Raw genomic sequence first — 16582 nt, forward strand, 5'->3', positions numbered from 1 at the left:
CAGCGACACTACGTGCTGCTCCAGGGCTGTTATAAAAAATCGGTCATGGTGCCCAAAGTATACGAAAGCCTCTAAGACTTTTCCAAGCTCTTTATTAGTGAGATGAGGGATATGCCTCACAACATATTTAGCCAATTTTATAACCAGAGGAAGTGCCTGAGTTTGATCGAGAACCACGAGGGCAGTGAGCATTTGGGTTATTGATTTAGGACTCAGGGTGTAAACGATTGACAGAGAAAAGCTGTTTATCTTATTTAGAAATGTCTGGTGTTGGTCCACCTTTTCAGCACATGCCTGCAGTATTCTATAAAGGGCCACAATATCCTCAGGGGTAAAATCTTCCAATTTTTCACGTTGCAGTTGATATATAATCAGGTCTAGGGTAGCACAACCTGGACCTTGTAGTTTAAGCAGACTTTCCGCAAGAACACAAAGGCTGTGGACTTCCAGGCCGCCCGTTTTGACCCGATGTTGGCATTCTGCCACCAGGTTCAGTAACAAGCTACTTTGGGGATCCACAGACAACAGAGTCAAGGCTTGCAAAGCAGTCACCAAACCGGTGTTGGACAGATTTGAGGGTTCCTGTTCAAACTGAACACATAAAGCTTGAAAGACGGGATTTTCTATTATTTCCTTTGGCAGCCTTTCATCACCATCTTTTTCTCCCACTTCACAAATCCGTTGTAAGGCTCCTGCTGCCATCGTATCAGGCAAAGTTTGCAGTGTGCTTATGAAACTCAGCACTTCTTCTGGTGAAGTGCAGTTGTTCAGTCTCCTGTAAAAGATCTGTTCGTCCATGTTTTCGAGATTTTGTTCAAAACTGTCCCAATCATGTACTGGAGGGAACACTGGCTCACCAACTGGACGAAGTTCATTTCCGTTTTCTGAATGGAACTTTTTACAGCAGGCATGATGGAACCTGACCCTGAAGGCCCAGGTTGTAGTGAACAGAAGAACCATGGGTACAGATGTCCCTTGACTGCCTTGTGAACATGATGTACAGGTTGATTTTTCAGGGCACCCAGAGTTCCATTTATCCGAAAATCAGAGAAATGACAAAGATTCCTCCGCAAGGTAATTAAGCCATGCCATCAGATTCTCAACTCTTGATTTATAACTAAATATAGGAATAAAAAACATGGTCAAATATATTGAGAGCATGCCTCATTCAACATCAATACTTATGGAACTAAGGAAGAGTACCCCAAATAAGTGATTCATAAACATTTCCCAGCAAAACCTAAGTACTAGAAGAGCAGCGCCACTTAGAAAATTGGCTGTCATCTAATGATGATCATCACTATTATTTGCCTGGTACTGTTGTGCTTTCCGTGTACGAAATCAATGCTCTTAACAGCATAATAAATTAAGCACGTTCATCATCATGTCATAGGTGAGGAAACTTAAAGCACAAAGAAGTAATTATATCCAGTTTACACAGCTAGTGAGTGGCAGAGCCGGGATGGATTCAAAGTCTAGACATAAACACACGTCCTATAAGTTGGTGGATGGAAGGAACTGCCTCTGGTTAAATACGTGTTTTTCATCAGAGCTGGGAATCCCCGGATGCGGAGGGCCCACTACAATTAAGTTTTGGGGGAGTCAAAAGTTATACCGGATTTTCCAATCCATGAGGGGGGTGGGGGGCGGGAGGGGCAGGGTGTCGGTGCCCCTAATGCCTGCATTGTTCAAAGATCAAAAAAAGCAACGGGTCAAGTGCCCAAAATTCCTATAGGTCAAAGTAAAGCAAAGAGTTTTTTTAAAAGGTGCTTAAAAGCTCCCGAGGTTTTGGTTTCCCCTGGTAGCTAGGATTGAGGAAGAATATGGTCTAGGCTGGCAAACGGCAAACAAGTGAATAAAAAAGGTACAACCATGCAAGTCAATAAGGGGAGAAGGTGGGCGGCCAGTCCAGATCTAAACACCCCGCTGTGAGATTTAAGAAAACGAATGTGCAGGGCAAGAGGGGACGGGCGCCCCGGGGGCCGCGTCCTCTAAGAATAAAAGGACCCCAGAGTCTGGCGCCCCCAAACCCGGCGTCCCTGGGACCTGCGCTCAAGCACCGGCCGGGCGCGGCGGCCTGAGAGGGCTGGGCAGGCCAGTGCAGCACCGGAGTCTAAGCAAGGACACGGGCCGTAAAAACCGAGCCCTACACCCGCACGGACACCTACCGAGCTCAGCCCGCCGGAGTCCCGAGCAGCTCTTGCAGACCGGCCTTTACTTCGCACGCCTAGGAGGAACAGAGCTATCAGACGCATGCGCGGGGACAGAAAGCCACACACCCCCCAAGCCCGGCGCACTGTGATTGGCCCAGCTCCTTCCGAGCTCTCCATGGGTATTGGTTTGGACGCAGAGCGCGCGCCGCGACTGTGTGCGCAGGCGCTGCAGCAAGGACTGCGCAGCCACGCTCTCCCCGGGCGTCCCCGGCTGGGCCCTCGCAGGTGAGTGCTCTGCGGTCGCTGCACCCCTGTTTGGGCCACACACCCAGCACTGGCCGATGGGGAGGCGGTTCCGGGTCGGCGAGGGTACCGGCTTCCGCGCCCAACCCAGGGCGTTCCAACCCTGACCGGGAAGGGCGCGCGCTGGCCGATCTGAAGCCCGGCCCCGCTGGGCTGCGGGCCGAACTCGGGCTCGGGCTGCGCCGGGGCCGGGCGGTCTCCCGGCGTGTGCACCAGCGGAGCTGGTCCCGCAGGTGGCTGTGGACCCCTGTCCGGTCGGTATCTTTATTCTGAACGCTTTTCTAGACAGGGTTAAAGGACACTGTGGGGGCGCGGTGGAGACTCAGGAATGTTCGGAGCGCGGACCTGGCAGGCTGGGCTGTCCTGCTCCACCGCTCCTGCGCCTGACCTTGCTCTGCGGGTGCCGGGGAACCGCCTCTGAGAAATGCGGGGACCAGTATAAGGTGGCTGTAGGACGAAGAGGTTCTGTTTGTTCTCTGGAGCGCCTACACCTGTGCGCGGCCCCTGGGAAGGGTTGCAGGCGGTTAGCTGTAATAAAAAGCGTGGCGTCCTGTCACTTTCTCAGCTCTCAGTGAGCCCTAAGCCCTAAATGTGCAATGTCCTCATAAGTGCTCATTTACGCGCGTTCCTTTATTCCGTTAATTCACTGAGCACCCGCTGTGTGCCAGGTGTGTTCTGTTCCCTAAGCATATTCCATGGCTATTAACATGTTCCCTAGCACAATTCTTTTTTTTTTTTTTTAATTTCTTTGTTGCTTAATTTGGCCAGAGGAGCATAAAACTGTTGGTGGTTCATTCACCAAAAAGATTTTGATTTGGGTTTCAGTTTAATTTTTCCCCTACTAATTGACAGTGTCCCCGTTGTAGAGACTGAATAAGTATGAGGAGAAGTCTGTGAGTGTCCTTTATTTTATTACTGGTTTCTCTTCAGGAAAGAGGTGAACTAGTAAAACGATCGACTGGATTAGAAATATTTGCCTTCCATCAGTCCATATTTAAGTACAGATACACGTGCACTTACCTAATTTGATATTGAATTAAATAATAAAACAGTATTTGATTAAGTTCATTACTAGTTTATTTAGCAGAAGGAACCCAGACTCCTACAATTTTTTTGATAATTCTTTTTTATTGAAAGTATAACATGTCTCCTTTTTTTCCCCATTGACCCCCCTCCAGCCCCCCATCCCCCCCACACACACAGGCCTTCATCCCCCTATTGTCTATGTCCATGGGTTATGCATATATGCATACAAGGTTTTTGGTTGATTACCTCCCACCTTCCCTCCGATATCCCATACTCTGTTCCATGATTCCATGTTTCTGGATCCACTCTTTCATCCGTTTATTTTATTACTTAGATTCCACATATGAATGCAATCATGTGATACTTGTCTTTCTCTGACTGGCTTATTTCACTTAGCATGATACTCTCCAGGTCCCTCCATGCTGTCTCAAAGGGTAAGAGATTCTTCTTTTTTACTGCTGCACGGTATTCCATGGTATAATGTACCACAGCTTTTTTATCCATTCATCTGCTGATGGGCATTTAGGCTGTTTCCAGATCTTAGCTATTGTAAATTATACTGCTGTGAACATAGGGGTGCATACATTCTTTCTGATTGGTGTTTCTGTTTTCTTAGGATATATTCCAGAAGTGGGATCACTGGGTCAAATGGTGGAATAAAGGAACGCGCGTAAAAATGGCAGTTCCATATTTAATTTTTTGAGGAAACTCCATACTGTTTTCCGTAATGGCTGCACCAGTCTGTATTCCCACCAGCAGTGTACTAGGGTTCCCTTTTCTCCACATCCTCGCCAGCACTTGTCATTTGTTGATTTGTTGATGGTAGCCATTCTGACAGGTGTGAGGTGATCCCTCATTGTTGTTTTGATTTGCATCTCTCTGATGATCAGTGACTTTGAGCATGTTTTCATATGTCCATTGGCCATCTGTATGTCCTCTTTAGAGAAGTGTCTATTTAGGCCCTTTGCCCATGACTCCTACAATTTTAATGCAAGTTTTACTTTTCCCCTTTTTACTGGTAAAAGAGCAAGCAAAGAGGAATATGATTTATTGAGTACTGCTGTGTCTCAGCCATTGCTCGGGTGCTTTGTTTCTCTTTGTCAGTAGGCTTTGTCAGTAGGCTTTTCTGTGGTGACTCCCACTTAGAGGGTGAGGGAGCTGAGGCACAGATCCGTTGGGAGGCTTGCCCACACTTCTGCCGTGTGAATGACTGACCCTGGATTGAAACCCAAGTCGTCTGACCCCAGAATGATTTCTGAGACATGGAATTAGAGCTTCATTCCTCTAGTTTCCTTGGTTTGATAAATTCTCTTTTTTTTGACTCTTTGAGAATTAATGCTAACAAACAGATTCAGAGAAGTGTATTTCATATTTTGTGTGGATATTGTTGGAATCTTTTTTTGAAGATTATGAGGGAGAATTAATAACTGCAGTTTGTTACTACTTTATTAGAAAGAAATCCTCTTTTCTCTTTTTCATTTTCGGTGTAACTACTCTAGCTATAGCGTATGCCTGGAGGAGATGAGAAGGTTTTTGTTACTCTATGCTACGCAGCAAGGACAGGCAAAGGCCATAGCGGAAGAAATATGTGAAAAGGCAGCTGCCCATGGATTTTCTGCAGATCTTCACTGCATCAGTGAGTCAGATAAAGTAAGAGCTGTTATTCCTGCGGTTTTTACTGTTTTATGCTTTGAAGGTATTTTGGTTGGGATTGATGTTAAACAATAAAATAGGACTTCATCCTTTTTCCTTAAATACTCAGAAATTATTATTTTATCAAGAGTTTTAAGACTCCTACCAGCTTTTCTTCTTTATTTTACACTTAAGTATCCATTTGAATTAGACTAAACCAGTGGTCAGCAAATTCATTAGTCAACAGAGCCAAATAACAACAGTACAATGATTGAAATTTCTTTTGAGAGCCAAATTTTTAAAACTTAAACTTCTTCTAACGCCATTTCTTCAAAATAGACTCGCCCAGGCCGTGGTATTTTGTGGAAGAGCCACACTCAAGGGGCCAAAGAGCCGCATGTGGCTCGCGAGCCGTGGTTTGCCAACCACTGGACTAAACTGTCTCAAAAACTGAAACAAGTACTTACTCAACCAACATGGAAGCAGTAGTTTTTGCCTTGTTTATCTCATGGGATGGCTCTGAGAACAATGAGATATATGTGTTCCCATGCATACATGTGCTTTCCACTTCATGATCCCAGGGCCCTCTTTGTTTTTCTCCAAAATAAAGACCTTGTCATTTGTGTCAGAGTTCCTCCAAGTGAAGGGGTACTTAATTCTTTTGTGAAATAGAATTTAAAGCAGGAGTAAAGATCAGGAGAAGACTCCGCTTCTTTAGGTCAGGGACTACTTGTGCATTCAGTCCCTGCCATCTATAATAATAAAAGCGTAATATACTAATTAGACCAGACGTCCTTCCGGACGACCTTCTGGACAAAAGCCAGGGCTGTGAGGGAAGCCCGGGTCCCAGGTGCCAGAGAGAAGCCAGTGCTGGCAGCTGGGGGAGGAAGGCCCCTACTCTTGCACGAATTTTGTTCATTTGTCCTCTAGTAGGATCCATAAGAACTTAACAGATCTATGTTCTTACAGTTAGTTCTGTTGAGACCTCCAGATTTTACTGTTTTATATAATCCAGGTCGTAGCAACTAGCAGGGGCTTTCATACAAGCACAAGCTGAAGCCTTAGCCTCTAGCAGTCAAATTCAGTTCAGTACTTCAAAAACTGCCCTGCTAGCACACTCGCACTCAAGTTCACAACTTCCTCTGTTTTTCCCCACATGTCTAGTTCAAAAGAATTATAAACTCAATTCAAGGGCCAAGGTGACTCCTGATGTAGTCACTCACAGGGAGTGTCCTGGAAGACACCACTAGGGGGGGCAGGTTTTGTAATTCTCTAGTAACTTGAAAGTAAGTTTACATTATGGGTGTCACAGTCTGAATCTTACAAAAATAAGGTCATCATATAACTAATCCTGACTTGGCTGGCCCCTTGGGTCACCTCACCACCTAGGTCTGCAGCTATCTGAAAGTTAGATGAGTAGTTAGTGTTTTTCAATACCAAGTTAGTAACATCTCCTCAGCTGAATGGTTTCTCCAGTTCTTGATCCAAGTTTAAACAGATAGCTCTCTACTTCCTAGATCATGCGAGTCCTTTTCAAGGTGAAGTTACTGTAACAGACTGTGTAGAGTTTAATACATAACTTGCGAAGTGCCCGGTGAGCGTTGACTCTCCTATAAAATGTTAGCTCAAATTTTTATCTATTAAATCAGCATGAAAAGTAAAGTGAATTCCTTTGAGCCAAACTAGATGCCATTTGTTAGCAGTAGAGCTCATAGAATCATAAATAGAAACAGTGTAGTGCTCTTTTTGAAATATTTACATTTAGGTGAACATCAGAATGAAGAAGCTTGATTTTAAGACTTGGAAACACCGATGGTCCCAGCTTATCACTGCTAATGTTCTCAGCTCTCTGGGACCCTGAGGGAGTGATTGCCAAGTGCCCTGATAGTGAAGAGTAACAATTTGCCTTCCTTCCCAAGTTGAAAATGCTCTGCGTGCCTCTCTGCCCTTATGCCATAGGCAATACTGATGGCAGGTTCAAGACAGGAAACTAAGCTGATTGTAAGTCAAAACTACGCATAGCAGTAGAACTGACATGACATTCTTGTTTTGTAGTATGATCTAAAAACTGAAACAGCACCTCTTGTGGTGGTGGTTTCTACCACGGGCACTGGAGACCCGCCTGACACAGCACGCAAATTCGTGAAGAAAATACAGGACAAGACGCTGCCAGGTGATTTCTTTGCTCACCTGCGGTATGGGTTATTAGGTATGTACTATATTTTCTGCTCTGGCTGTGCTGTCATTACTGGCTTTAATTCTAGTATCTGAATGTATCTTCCTATCCAAATGTTATAGTCTATCTTAGACTCATAAATGGACCCTATTTTTGTTGGGAAAGTACATGGACATGATTAAAAAACTGAGACATTTAAGCTGTTACTTTGAAATTTGCAACCAAGTCTGAACATGTTAGCCTATTTTCTTACCAGGAAACATAGAAGCAATTCTTAGTTTATCCAACAGAAATGTAGCCAGTGATTGTTTACATTGTAGATGTACCTTGTATGCTCAAGGTTAGGGGTCAGTAAACCCTGTAAGGGCCCAGATGGGTATTTTGGGCTTTGCATGCAGGCCATGTGGTCTCTGTAACAGCTACTCAACTCTGCTGTGGGAGCTTGAAAGCTGCCATTACAGTATGTGAACAAATATATTTGACTGGGTGCCAGTGAAACTATATTTACAAAAAAAAAAAATGGTGTGTTTTGCCCACAGGCTATAGTTTGCAGACCCTGCACCAAGTCAGTAAAGTCTGTAAATATTGTATGTTTTTTAAACCTAATCCTTGTTTTAAGATTTCCATATTTTTACACCCAATTGATGGAAAAAAGAATGTGAAAAAAATTTTCTTTTTACAGTGGCCAAAAAATATTTGTTGTTTCAGTGTGTCTGGTACTTTTACATTATAAAATAGAAGAAAATTATTTCATACTTAGTATTACTCAAAGAAAAAATAAGAAAATGTGCAGTTATACATTATTTCTTCCCCATCAAAAAGGGAATGAATGGAATGATTTGAAATGTTTGTATATATCTTCTTTAATTCTAAAGCTTATTGTGCACTGATAACCTATTTGGGCTCTTTAGGTCTGGGTGATTCAGAATACACGTACTTCTGTAATGGGGGGAAGGTGATTGACAAGCGGCTTCAGGAGCTTGGTGCCCAGCATTTCTATGACACTGGACATGCGGATGACTGTGTGGGGTAAGAGCAATGCACTCCTGTCATTTCCAGGAACCCCGTTTATACATGATGAAAGGTAGCGAATTTAAGTGCCTCATCCTTCTAAGTATCTGCTAATGGGTGAAATTACAAAAGGTGTCCCAGTACAGTTACCTTTATCTAAAATGTGTAGGAATTTGTAAAAATCAGCAATTTGTTTAGGAACTTTAATATCCTGTATGTGTGCCTTTCTCTGGCTGCACACAAGAGAGTAACTCAGCAAGGGCCCTCTTACATGGAGGGCGACCAGCAGGCCATGCATCACTAATAGGGAACGCAGATCCAGGCCTTCACAGCAGGCTACATTCTTGTCACTCTCTCCCTTACATCTTAATGCCCACAGAAATACAATTTTTATTTTCATTACTTTTATTTACTCTTGCTTTTACAACTCAGTATTCCACCCTATTGCCATCCTTAAATCCTCTTAAAGTGTATTCAAAGATCTGATAGATGTTGATTGTCCTACAACTCATTCTGTCATTTAACCTTTAACTATTTTAGCCAGGTAATAGGACACACACTTAATTTTTTTTCTATCAGGTGCATACATTAAATTAATTCTCACTAGATTTATGTTTATGAATAATGTCAGGTTCAGCCAATGTCTTGCTTTTTTGCATATTACAACCTTGTATGAGTGTGTTAGATACACTTTTATTCCACTTAAGTCCCCCTTCATGTCCATCACTGCCTGCAGCTGTGGTGCTCTGCCTGCAGCTGTGGTGCTGTGCCTGTAGCTCTAGTGCTGTGGATCTTCTCCATGTTCCCAGTGCACATGTTCTTGATGGTGACAAAGCTCTACCACATTTTCTTGCATGTTTCCTTTTAGTTTTGTCCCTTTATACGTATTGGGCTTTCTTCCAGAATTTTGTTGACATTAAATGTTTATTGTCTTGTGTGAGCTGTTTAATTCCTAACTCCTTATATAGTTCCTTAGGCCTTTTATTGTGTCCATATTTTACTTCTTTTCAAAGGCTTTTGGTTTCTCTGTTCATTTATTGGATCAGGCATTAAAAATTTTAAATCTAGGAGAGAAACCAAGATGGCGGCATAGGTAAACACCTAAACTGCTGCCTCGTACAACAATTTTAAAACTACAACTAAAAAACAAAACGGACATCACCACAGGAAGGCTGGCTGAGTGGAAATTCTACAACTAGAAGGAAAGAGAAAAGCACACTGAGACTCACAGGAGCTGTGGAAAGCAGAGGTACGGAGGCGCGCACGGAAAGGGCTGGCAACTGAGTACGTGGCTGGCTTTCTCAAGCGGGAGGGAAACAAAAGCTCCCAACTGCTCTGAACTTCAGTTCCGGGCGAGACTCTGGGGACCCAGACTCATACGGGGAGAAACTGGACTGTCTGGCAGCGGGCGAAACTCAAGGGCAGCTTTCTCTCAGAGGTGCTTGCAGCAATTACCGTGGGACACTGAGACCCAGGGGCCTCTTAGGGCAGGGCTGACGGGAACCCATTGCTGTTTGCTCCACCCTGAGACTCCGCCCCATCCAAGCTGAGCGCAGAGGGTTTTGCATATGAATGGCCTGGTCCTTTGGTTTCTAAACTTACCTAACAGACTGCAGCTGAGTCCGTGAGACCCAGAACATCCAAAAGAAGACCCAAGGCCCCGCAGCAGCTTGCATTGCTTCACAGCTGGGCCTCATCTCGGTACCACCAAAACCCAAACAAAGAAGAGGAATCTGCAGATCTCTCCATAGCTCCTGCTGGGTGGCCTCAGGCAGAGGCTAAATTAGCACCTCCTTGGAGATCCAAGAGCCAGTGTACCTAGGGGTCAGAGTGGGACCATCCAGATTACAACTCCTCAGATCCATAAGGGACACACTCAGGGGGCAGAGTCAGTGAGCAACAAAGCCCCACTGAAGCAAGTCTTGTCTCATAAGGGTGTCTCCAGCACAGAAATTCTCCCATCGTAGACACAGCTGATCCTCACAGCCAATTGGCCTGGAGGTCAATTCCTCCCAGTGATACCAACAACAATCAAGGCTTAACTACAACAAGACTGTGCACACAGCCCACAAAGGGGTGCACCAAGAGTGTCCACCTCAGGTAACTGGGGAGGCCGACCCACTGGGCCATATAGGACACCTAGCACACAAAGCTACCCTACCAACTCAGGGAAGCAGCCAAAATGTGGAGACAAAGAAACAGGTCACAAATGAAAGAGATGGAGGAAAGCAAACGACTGGATATAGAGTTCAAAACCACGGTTATAAGGTTTTTCAAGAATTTTCCAGAAAAGCCCGATAAATTTAGTGAGACCCTCGAGGATATGAAAAAGGACCAACTAGAAATTAAGCATACACTGACTGAAATAAAAAAATAATATACAGAGATCCAACAGCAGACTAGAGGATCTCAAGAATCAAGTCAAAGATTTGAAATACAAAGAAGCAAAAAACACCCAACCAGAAAAGCAAAATGAAAAAAGAATCCAAAAATATGAAGATAGTGTAAAGAGCCTCTGTGACAACTTCAATCGTATCAACATCCAAATTATGGGGGTGCCAGAAGAAGAGAGAGAGCAAGACACTGAAAACCTATTTGAAGAAATAATGACTGAAAACTTCCCCCACCTGGTGAAAGAAATAGACTTACAAGTCCAGGAAGCACACAGAACCCCAAACAAAAGGAATCCAAAGAGGACCACACCAAGACACATCATAATTAAAATGCCAAGAGCAAAAGACAAAGAGAGAATATTAAAAGCAGCAAGAGAAAAACAGTTAGTTACCTACAAGGGAGCACCCATACGACTGTCAGTGGATTTCTCAACAGAAACTATGCAGGCCAGACGGGAGTGGCAAGAAATATTCAAAGTGATGAATAGCAAGAACCTACAACCAAGATTACCCAGCAAAGCTATCATTCAGAATTGAAGGGCAGATAAAGAGTTTCACAGATAAGAAAAAGCTAAAGGAGTTCATCACCGCCAAACCAGTTTTATATGAAATGCTAAAAGGTATTCTTTAAGAAGAGGAAGAAGAAGAAAAAGGTAAAGATAAAAATTATGAACAACAAATACATATCAACAAGTGAATCTAAAAATCAAGTGAATAAAAAATCTGATGAACAGATAAACTGGTGAATATAATAGAATCAGGGGCATAGAAAGGGAGTGGACTGACAATTCTTGGGGGGGAAAGGGGTGTGGGGGGTGCGAGAAGAGACTGGACAAAAATCGTACACCTATGGATGAGGAGGGCGGGGGGGGGGGGTTAGGGCAGAGGTAGGGGTGGGAACCGGGTGGAGGGGAGCTATGGGGGGGAAAAAGAGGAACAATTGTAATAATCTGAACAATAAAGATTTATTTTTTTTAAAAAAATTTAATCTATATTTCTGTTGCATGTCTTAAATTTTCAGCCTAACCACCTTACTTGAATTTTCCCTTTTCTAAAATTAAAATATTTTCAAGAAAACACCTGTTTTAATGTACCACCATATTGAAGGAGTTAAGAACGCAGATTGGAGTCCAAATACCTGGTTTAAATCCTTGATCCCTCACTTACTGACTGAAACCTTGGTCAGATCACTTAAGCTTTTTGTGCTTCTGTTTCTCCTTTGTGAAATCAATAATGATGGTATATATTGTTAAGGTTCTTTTGGGATCAAAAGAATTAATACAGGTTGTCCTCTTGGAATAGTGCCTGCCATGTAGTAAGCACTGGTGAACATTCGCTGTCTCTCTGATTATTGTCTTCATGTTTCTGAGTTGTGAGACTGTTTTTTCAATGTAACTGTCATTATGGAACCCATTATTTTATGTATTTGCTTTTCCAAAGGCTCATGAGGGTTAAATGTACTGTATAACCAAATTTTGAGCTATGTACTGTGTGAGCACCTAATGAATACAATGAAATTAGCAGGAGTCATAATAATACAGAGTCTAAAATGTGCCTTTTCTTAATAGTCATTGTGTTATGAATTTCATTAGTGTTATGAATTGGAATTTAATTGGTACCTTTTTTGAGTTGTGATTAAAGATGACAATAATGTTATTTCCAAGGTCCTAACACAGTCATTCTTATCTGTTCACTTATAACTTCTCTGTTCAAGGAATGTGGGGAATGTTATTGTGGAGTAATCACACTTTGTTAGGAGTAGGTAGACCAACACATTTCAGATGTACTTGTGACCAGTTCAGCTTCCCTGAAGGAGGATTGCTTTTTCCTCCGGTGTTCTGCCTCCCTGCAGATTTTACCAGAAAAATCGTTCAGAACTGATAGAGGATTTGAACAATTACTTAGTCAAAAGAGTTAGTATTTGTTTGTGTAATTTCTTAGCAATATTTTAATATGTAGGGAAAAAGATTAGTAAATTGATTAGACAAAGAAAGATACTGCATTCAATTGATAAAATTATCATTTGTATATAAGAGTAAACCTGTGTTTTGGTTAAGTTCTGTTAGCCACATCAGAATTTAGCATGCTGGTTTAAAATTAAAACTTTTTTAAAATAAAGATTACCAACTCTATTTTAGGAAATTTGTTAAGAGGAATAACATTCTATTACTACTACTAATATATCTTCATTTCTGTTCTTTAACTTTTATGCATGCTCATATTTTTTATAGCTCAGTGCTAATGAACTGAGAATAATGTTCTGCTTTTTAACTTAGTCATCCATCATTAATTCTTGTATCCTGAATAGTCTTCCTAGTGTTTTTCACAGTTGCCTAGGATTCTGTAGAATGGACAGACACTGCCATTACCCATTCTTATGTATTTATTATTTATCTTTTACTGATTTCAGAGAGAGAACGGGAGAGAGATAGGGACAGAAACATCAATATGAGAGAACCATTGGTTACCTCCTGCACGCACCCCAATTGGGGATCAAACCCAAAACCTGGGTATGTGCTCTGACCTAGAATTGAACCTGCCACCCTTTTGGTGTACGGGAAGACACTCCAACCAACTGAGCCACACCTGGTAGGGCAATTCTTATGTATTTAAATGGAGAACTCAGGTATTTGTTTCTTTTCCCCCCCCTTTTTTTTTTTTTTTTACAACAATCCAGTTTAGAACTTGTCGTTGAGCCGTGGATTGACGGGCTCTGGGCTGCCCTCACAAAGCATTTTGTGTCAAGTAAAGGAATAGAAGAGATGAGTGTGACTCTCAAAACAGCATCAACTGCCTCCCAGAGGATGGACCCTGTGAAACCAGAATTAATACACATCGAATCACAAGTTGAACTTCTCAGATTAGATGACTCAGGAAGAAAGGATTCTGAGGTTTTGGAACAAAATGCAGTGAACAGAGATCAATCAAGTGCTTTGATAGCAGAGCTTGAGTCCTCACTTACCCATTCAATACCCCCACTTTCCCAGGCCTCTCTGAATATTCCTGCTTTACCACCGGAATATTTACAGGTGCATTTGCATGAGTCTCCTGGCCAGGTAAGCAGCCTTGCTTCATTCTATGTATTATCTTACCATAGATGTGGGTTGGTTTTTTGTTTTGTTTTCTTTTCGTTTGTTTAATTACATTACAACAGAACTCAATCTATGGCCTGCTGGCCAAACATAACCCACCACCTCTCTCGTGGTTTGTAAATAGAGTTTTATTGGGACACAGCCCATCCATTCACAAGCTCACAGCCACGCCCATCCATTCACAAGCCCCTGTGGCTGCTTCTGCATTGCAGTGGCAGAGTTGAGTACTTACCTCAGAGGTCTGCCCCCATGCACTGTAGAAGCATTTGTATTTTTACATTACTTCTGTCTTTAAAGAAGTAAATGGTTAAGAGCTCAGTTTCTCCAATATTTTGGAGAATTAACTTCTTGGTTTCTTATTTTAGATGTGAGTCAGAGAAGGGAAAATTGTTGTGGGCAGTCAGGATATTATCTCAGCAGCTAATCTTAAAGGAATCCTTTAAAGTAAAATATTTTTCCAGTGTGGATTTTGGTATCCTGGATGCTCCATTTTAGGGATTATTATTTTTCTTGATAATATCTTATAAACTTGTTTTTATCTATAGAAAGTCTTTTTATTTGCCTAGACTATTTTTTCTATAGACTAAATGACTTCAAAGTGGTCTGTAAATTTTTGCACTCATGTGGAATAATAGCTAACTTCTTCCCACTGCTGCCAGTATATGGTTTCCTGAAATTTCCTACAGTGTGCTTACGGTAAATTTTCAGTGCAGCCAGTTTGTTAATGCAGAGCCAAGTCTGCTTTCTTAAGATGCCTGATTGGAGTTCCACAGGGGCTTTCTTACTTAAACCACACCCTCAAAGCTGCAAGTGTGATTTGTAATTCTTTTTTTTTCTTTTTAATGAAGAAACACTTAGACATCTGAGAAACAAGTTAAGTACAACTTTCTAATACATTAGAGCTATTTGCAAACATCTGATGTAATACGCATTTTTTAACATCATATTTGGGGGGGGGCGGAATTATTGATTTCAAAGAGGAAAGGAGAGGGAGAGACAGAAACATCAATGGTAAGAGAGAATCATTGATTGGCTGCCTCCTGCACGCCCCCCACTGGGGATCAGGCCCGCAACCCAGGCATGTGCCTTTGACCAAAAGTGAACCTGGGATCTTTCAGTCTGCAGGCCGACGTTCTATTCACTGAGCCAAACTGGCTAGGGCAGCAGCATCTATATATATAAAAGCCTAAGCGATCGGCCGACCGGCCAGTAGCTATAACACGCACTTACCACCAGGTGGCAGGCGCTCAACACAGGAGCGGAAACCACAGGCATGGAAACATGGAACAGACTGATGAATCTCAGAGGGAAGAGGGGAGGGGGAGGGTGGTAAGAGATTAACCAAAGATCTTATATGCATACTAGAGGCCCAGTGCACTGATTCATGCACCAGTGGGGTCCCTCGGCCTGGCCTGCGGGGATCAGGCCAAAACCAGCTCTCTGACATCCCCCCAGGGGTCCCCGATTACGAGAGGGCGCAGGCCAGGCCTAGGGACCCCACCGGTGCATGAATCCGTGCATGGCCTCTAGTAATTTTATAGTGTCTTTCTAAAGCAGTCAGATAAACAAGTGTGTTTTTACATAAATAACTATGGGTTGTGGTTTTTTATTGATACTGTATTATTTTTGTGAATTGTTTAATTAAGTGAAGTAATTATAATAAAGTACATTTTAGTCAGGTTTGGGAACTAAGGAAAGAGGGTTTGGCTCTGCATTAAAAGATTGGCTGCACTGGAAATTTAACCTGAACATGTAGGAAATTTCAGGGACCAAGTGACTATAAATATATGCCTTGACTGGTGGGTGCAGAGTGCACTGACATGGTATAGAGGCCCCATCTCCACTCTACAAGGATGGAGACGTGACCGTGGCACCGTGAGCCCTGATTAACCTGACAAGTCGCTTCAGTAGGAGGAGGGTCTGCTAAGAGAGTTCCTTTTATGGTAGGTGTCATGAAATAGGCTAGAGTTGTTCATCAGGAATGCGGTTTAAAGATTTTTAACACATTAAGCGCCAAGCCTGTTTTGTCTTCCTTTCCATTTAGCCCGCCATATCTGATTTCACCGATAAGCTGGCAGCACCAGTGACTGACCGAGAAAGTATAGTGTCAGTCACCGGTGACTGAAATGGCGCTTAACATGTTAAATCTCAACTATTTAAGGAAAACTTGTGTAACTCTGCTTAAAGAACACACTTAGAGGGAAAGCGATTGTTAAAATTTCTCTTAAGGCATCCTTTTGGGACCATCACCTAGGACAGTGGTCAGCAAACTCATTAGTCAACAGAGCCAAATATCAACAGTACAACGATTGAAATTTCTTTTGAGAGCCAAATTTTTTAAACTTAAACTTCTTCTAACGCCACTTCTTCAAAATAGACTCGCCCAGGCCGTGGTATTTTGTGGAAGAGCCACACTCAAGGGGCCAAAGAGCCGCATGTGGCTCGCGAACCGCACTTTGCCGACCACGGACCTAGGGGAACGGGTGTGGGGGAGGGAAGGATGTCCCTGTGCCCCACATAATACCTGCGATTCAGACTGTCAGCCTTGACCCTCTTCCAGCTTCCCATGCAGCCACTTATCCAAAATGAATTCACTACATTTTGTTAAGTGTAAGTTTCTACTTTTTAAAAATTTATTGGGGTGATTTTAGTTAATAAAATTATATAGTTTCAGGAGTACTGTTCTATAATACATCATTTGCATATTATATTGTGTGTACACCATCCCAAGTAAAGCCTCCCTCCATCACCAGTTATTCCTCCTTTACACTCTTCTAACACCCCGTACCCCCATTT

General features: G+C 42.7%; 2 protein-coding genes across 5 annotated transcripts in view; one reads left to right on the forward strand and one right to left on the reverse strand.

The window, feature by feature from the left end:
* Positions 1-2260, reverse strand: part of FASTKD3 (FAST kinase domains 3) — a 5771-nt gene extending 3511 nt beyond the window's left edge. The window contains exons 1-2 of the mRNA XM_079797953.1: positions 2169-2260; positions 6-1117 (exon numbers count right to left, since the gene is read on the reverse strand). Coding sequence (XP_079654079.1) covers positions 6-960 — 955 coding nt within the window. The 5' untranslated portion in view covers positions 961-1117; positions 2169-2260. The remainder of the gene's footprint in view (positions 1-5; positions 1118-2168) is intronic.
* A 98-nt stretch (positions 2261-2358) lies between these two features.
* The window catches only part of MTRR (5-methyltetrahydrofolate-homocysteine methyltransferase reductase), a 32644-nt gene continuing 18420 nt past the window's right edge, over positions 2359-16582 (forward strand). The window contains exons 1-5 of one of the 4 annotated variants that reach the window (XM_079785962.1): positions 2359-2438; positions 4982-5118; positions 7170-7323; positions 8202-8319; positions 13372-13750. In XM_079785962.1, the coding sequence (XP_079642088.1) occupies positions 5089-5118; positions 7170-7323; positions 8202-8319; positions 13372-13750 (681 nt within the window). In that variant the 5' untranslated portion in view covers positions 2359-2438; positions 4982-5088. Of the gene's footprint in view, positions 2439-2484; positions 2711-4981; positions 5133-7169; positions 7324-8201; positions 8320-13371; positions 13751-16582 lie in introns of those variants that run through there. The other 3 variants (XM_079785960.1, XM_079785963.1, XM_079785961.1) reach the window with 3 other exon arrangements.

The sequence above is a fragment of the Cnephaeus nilssonii genome, assembly GCF_951640355.1.
Source record: "Cnephaeus nilssonii genome assembly, chromosome: 2".
Taxonomy (NCBI): domain Eukaryota; kingdom Metazoa; phylum Chordata; class Mammalia; order Chiroptera; family Vespertilionidae; genus Cnephaeus; species Cnephaeus nilssonii.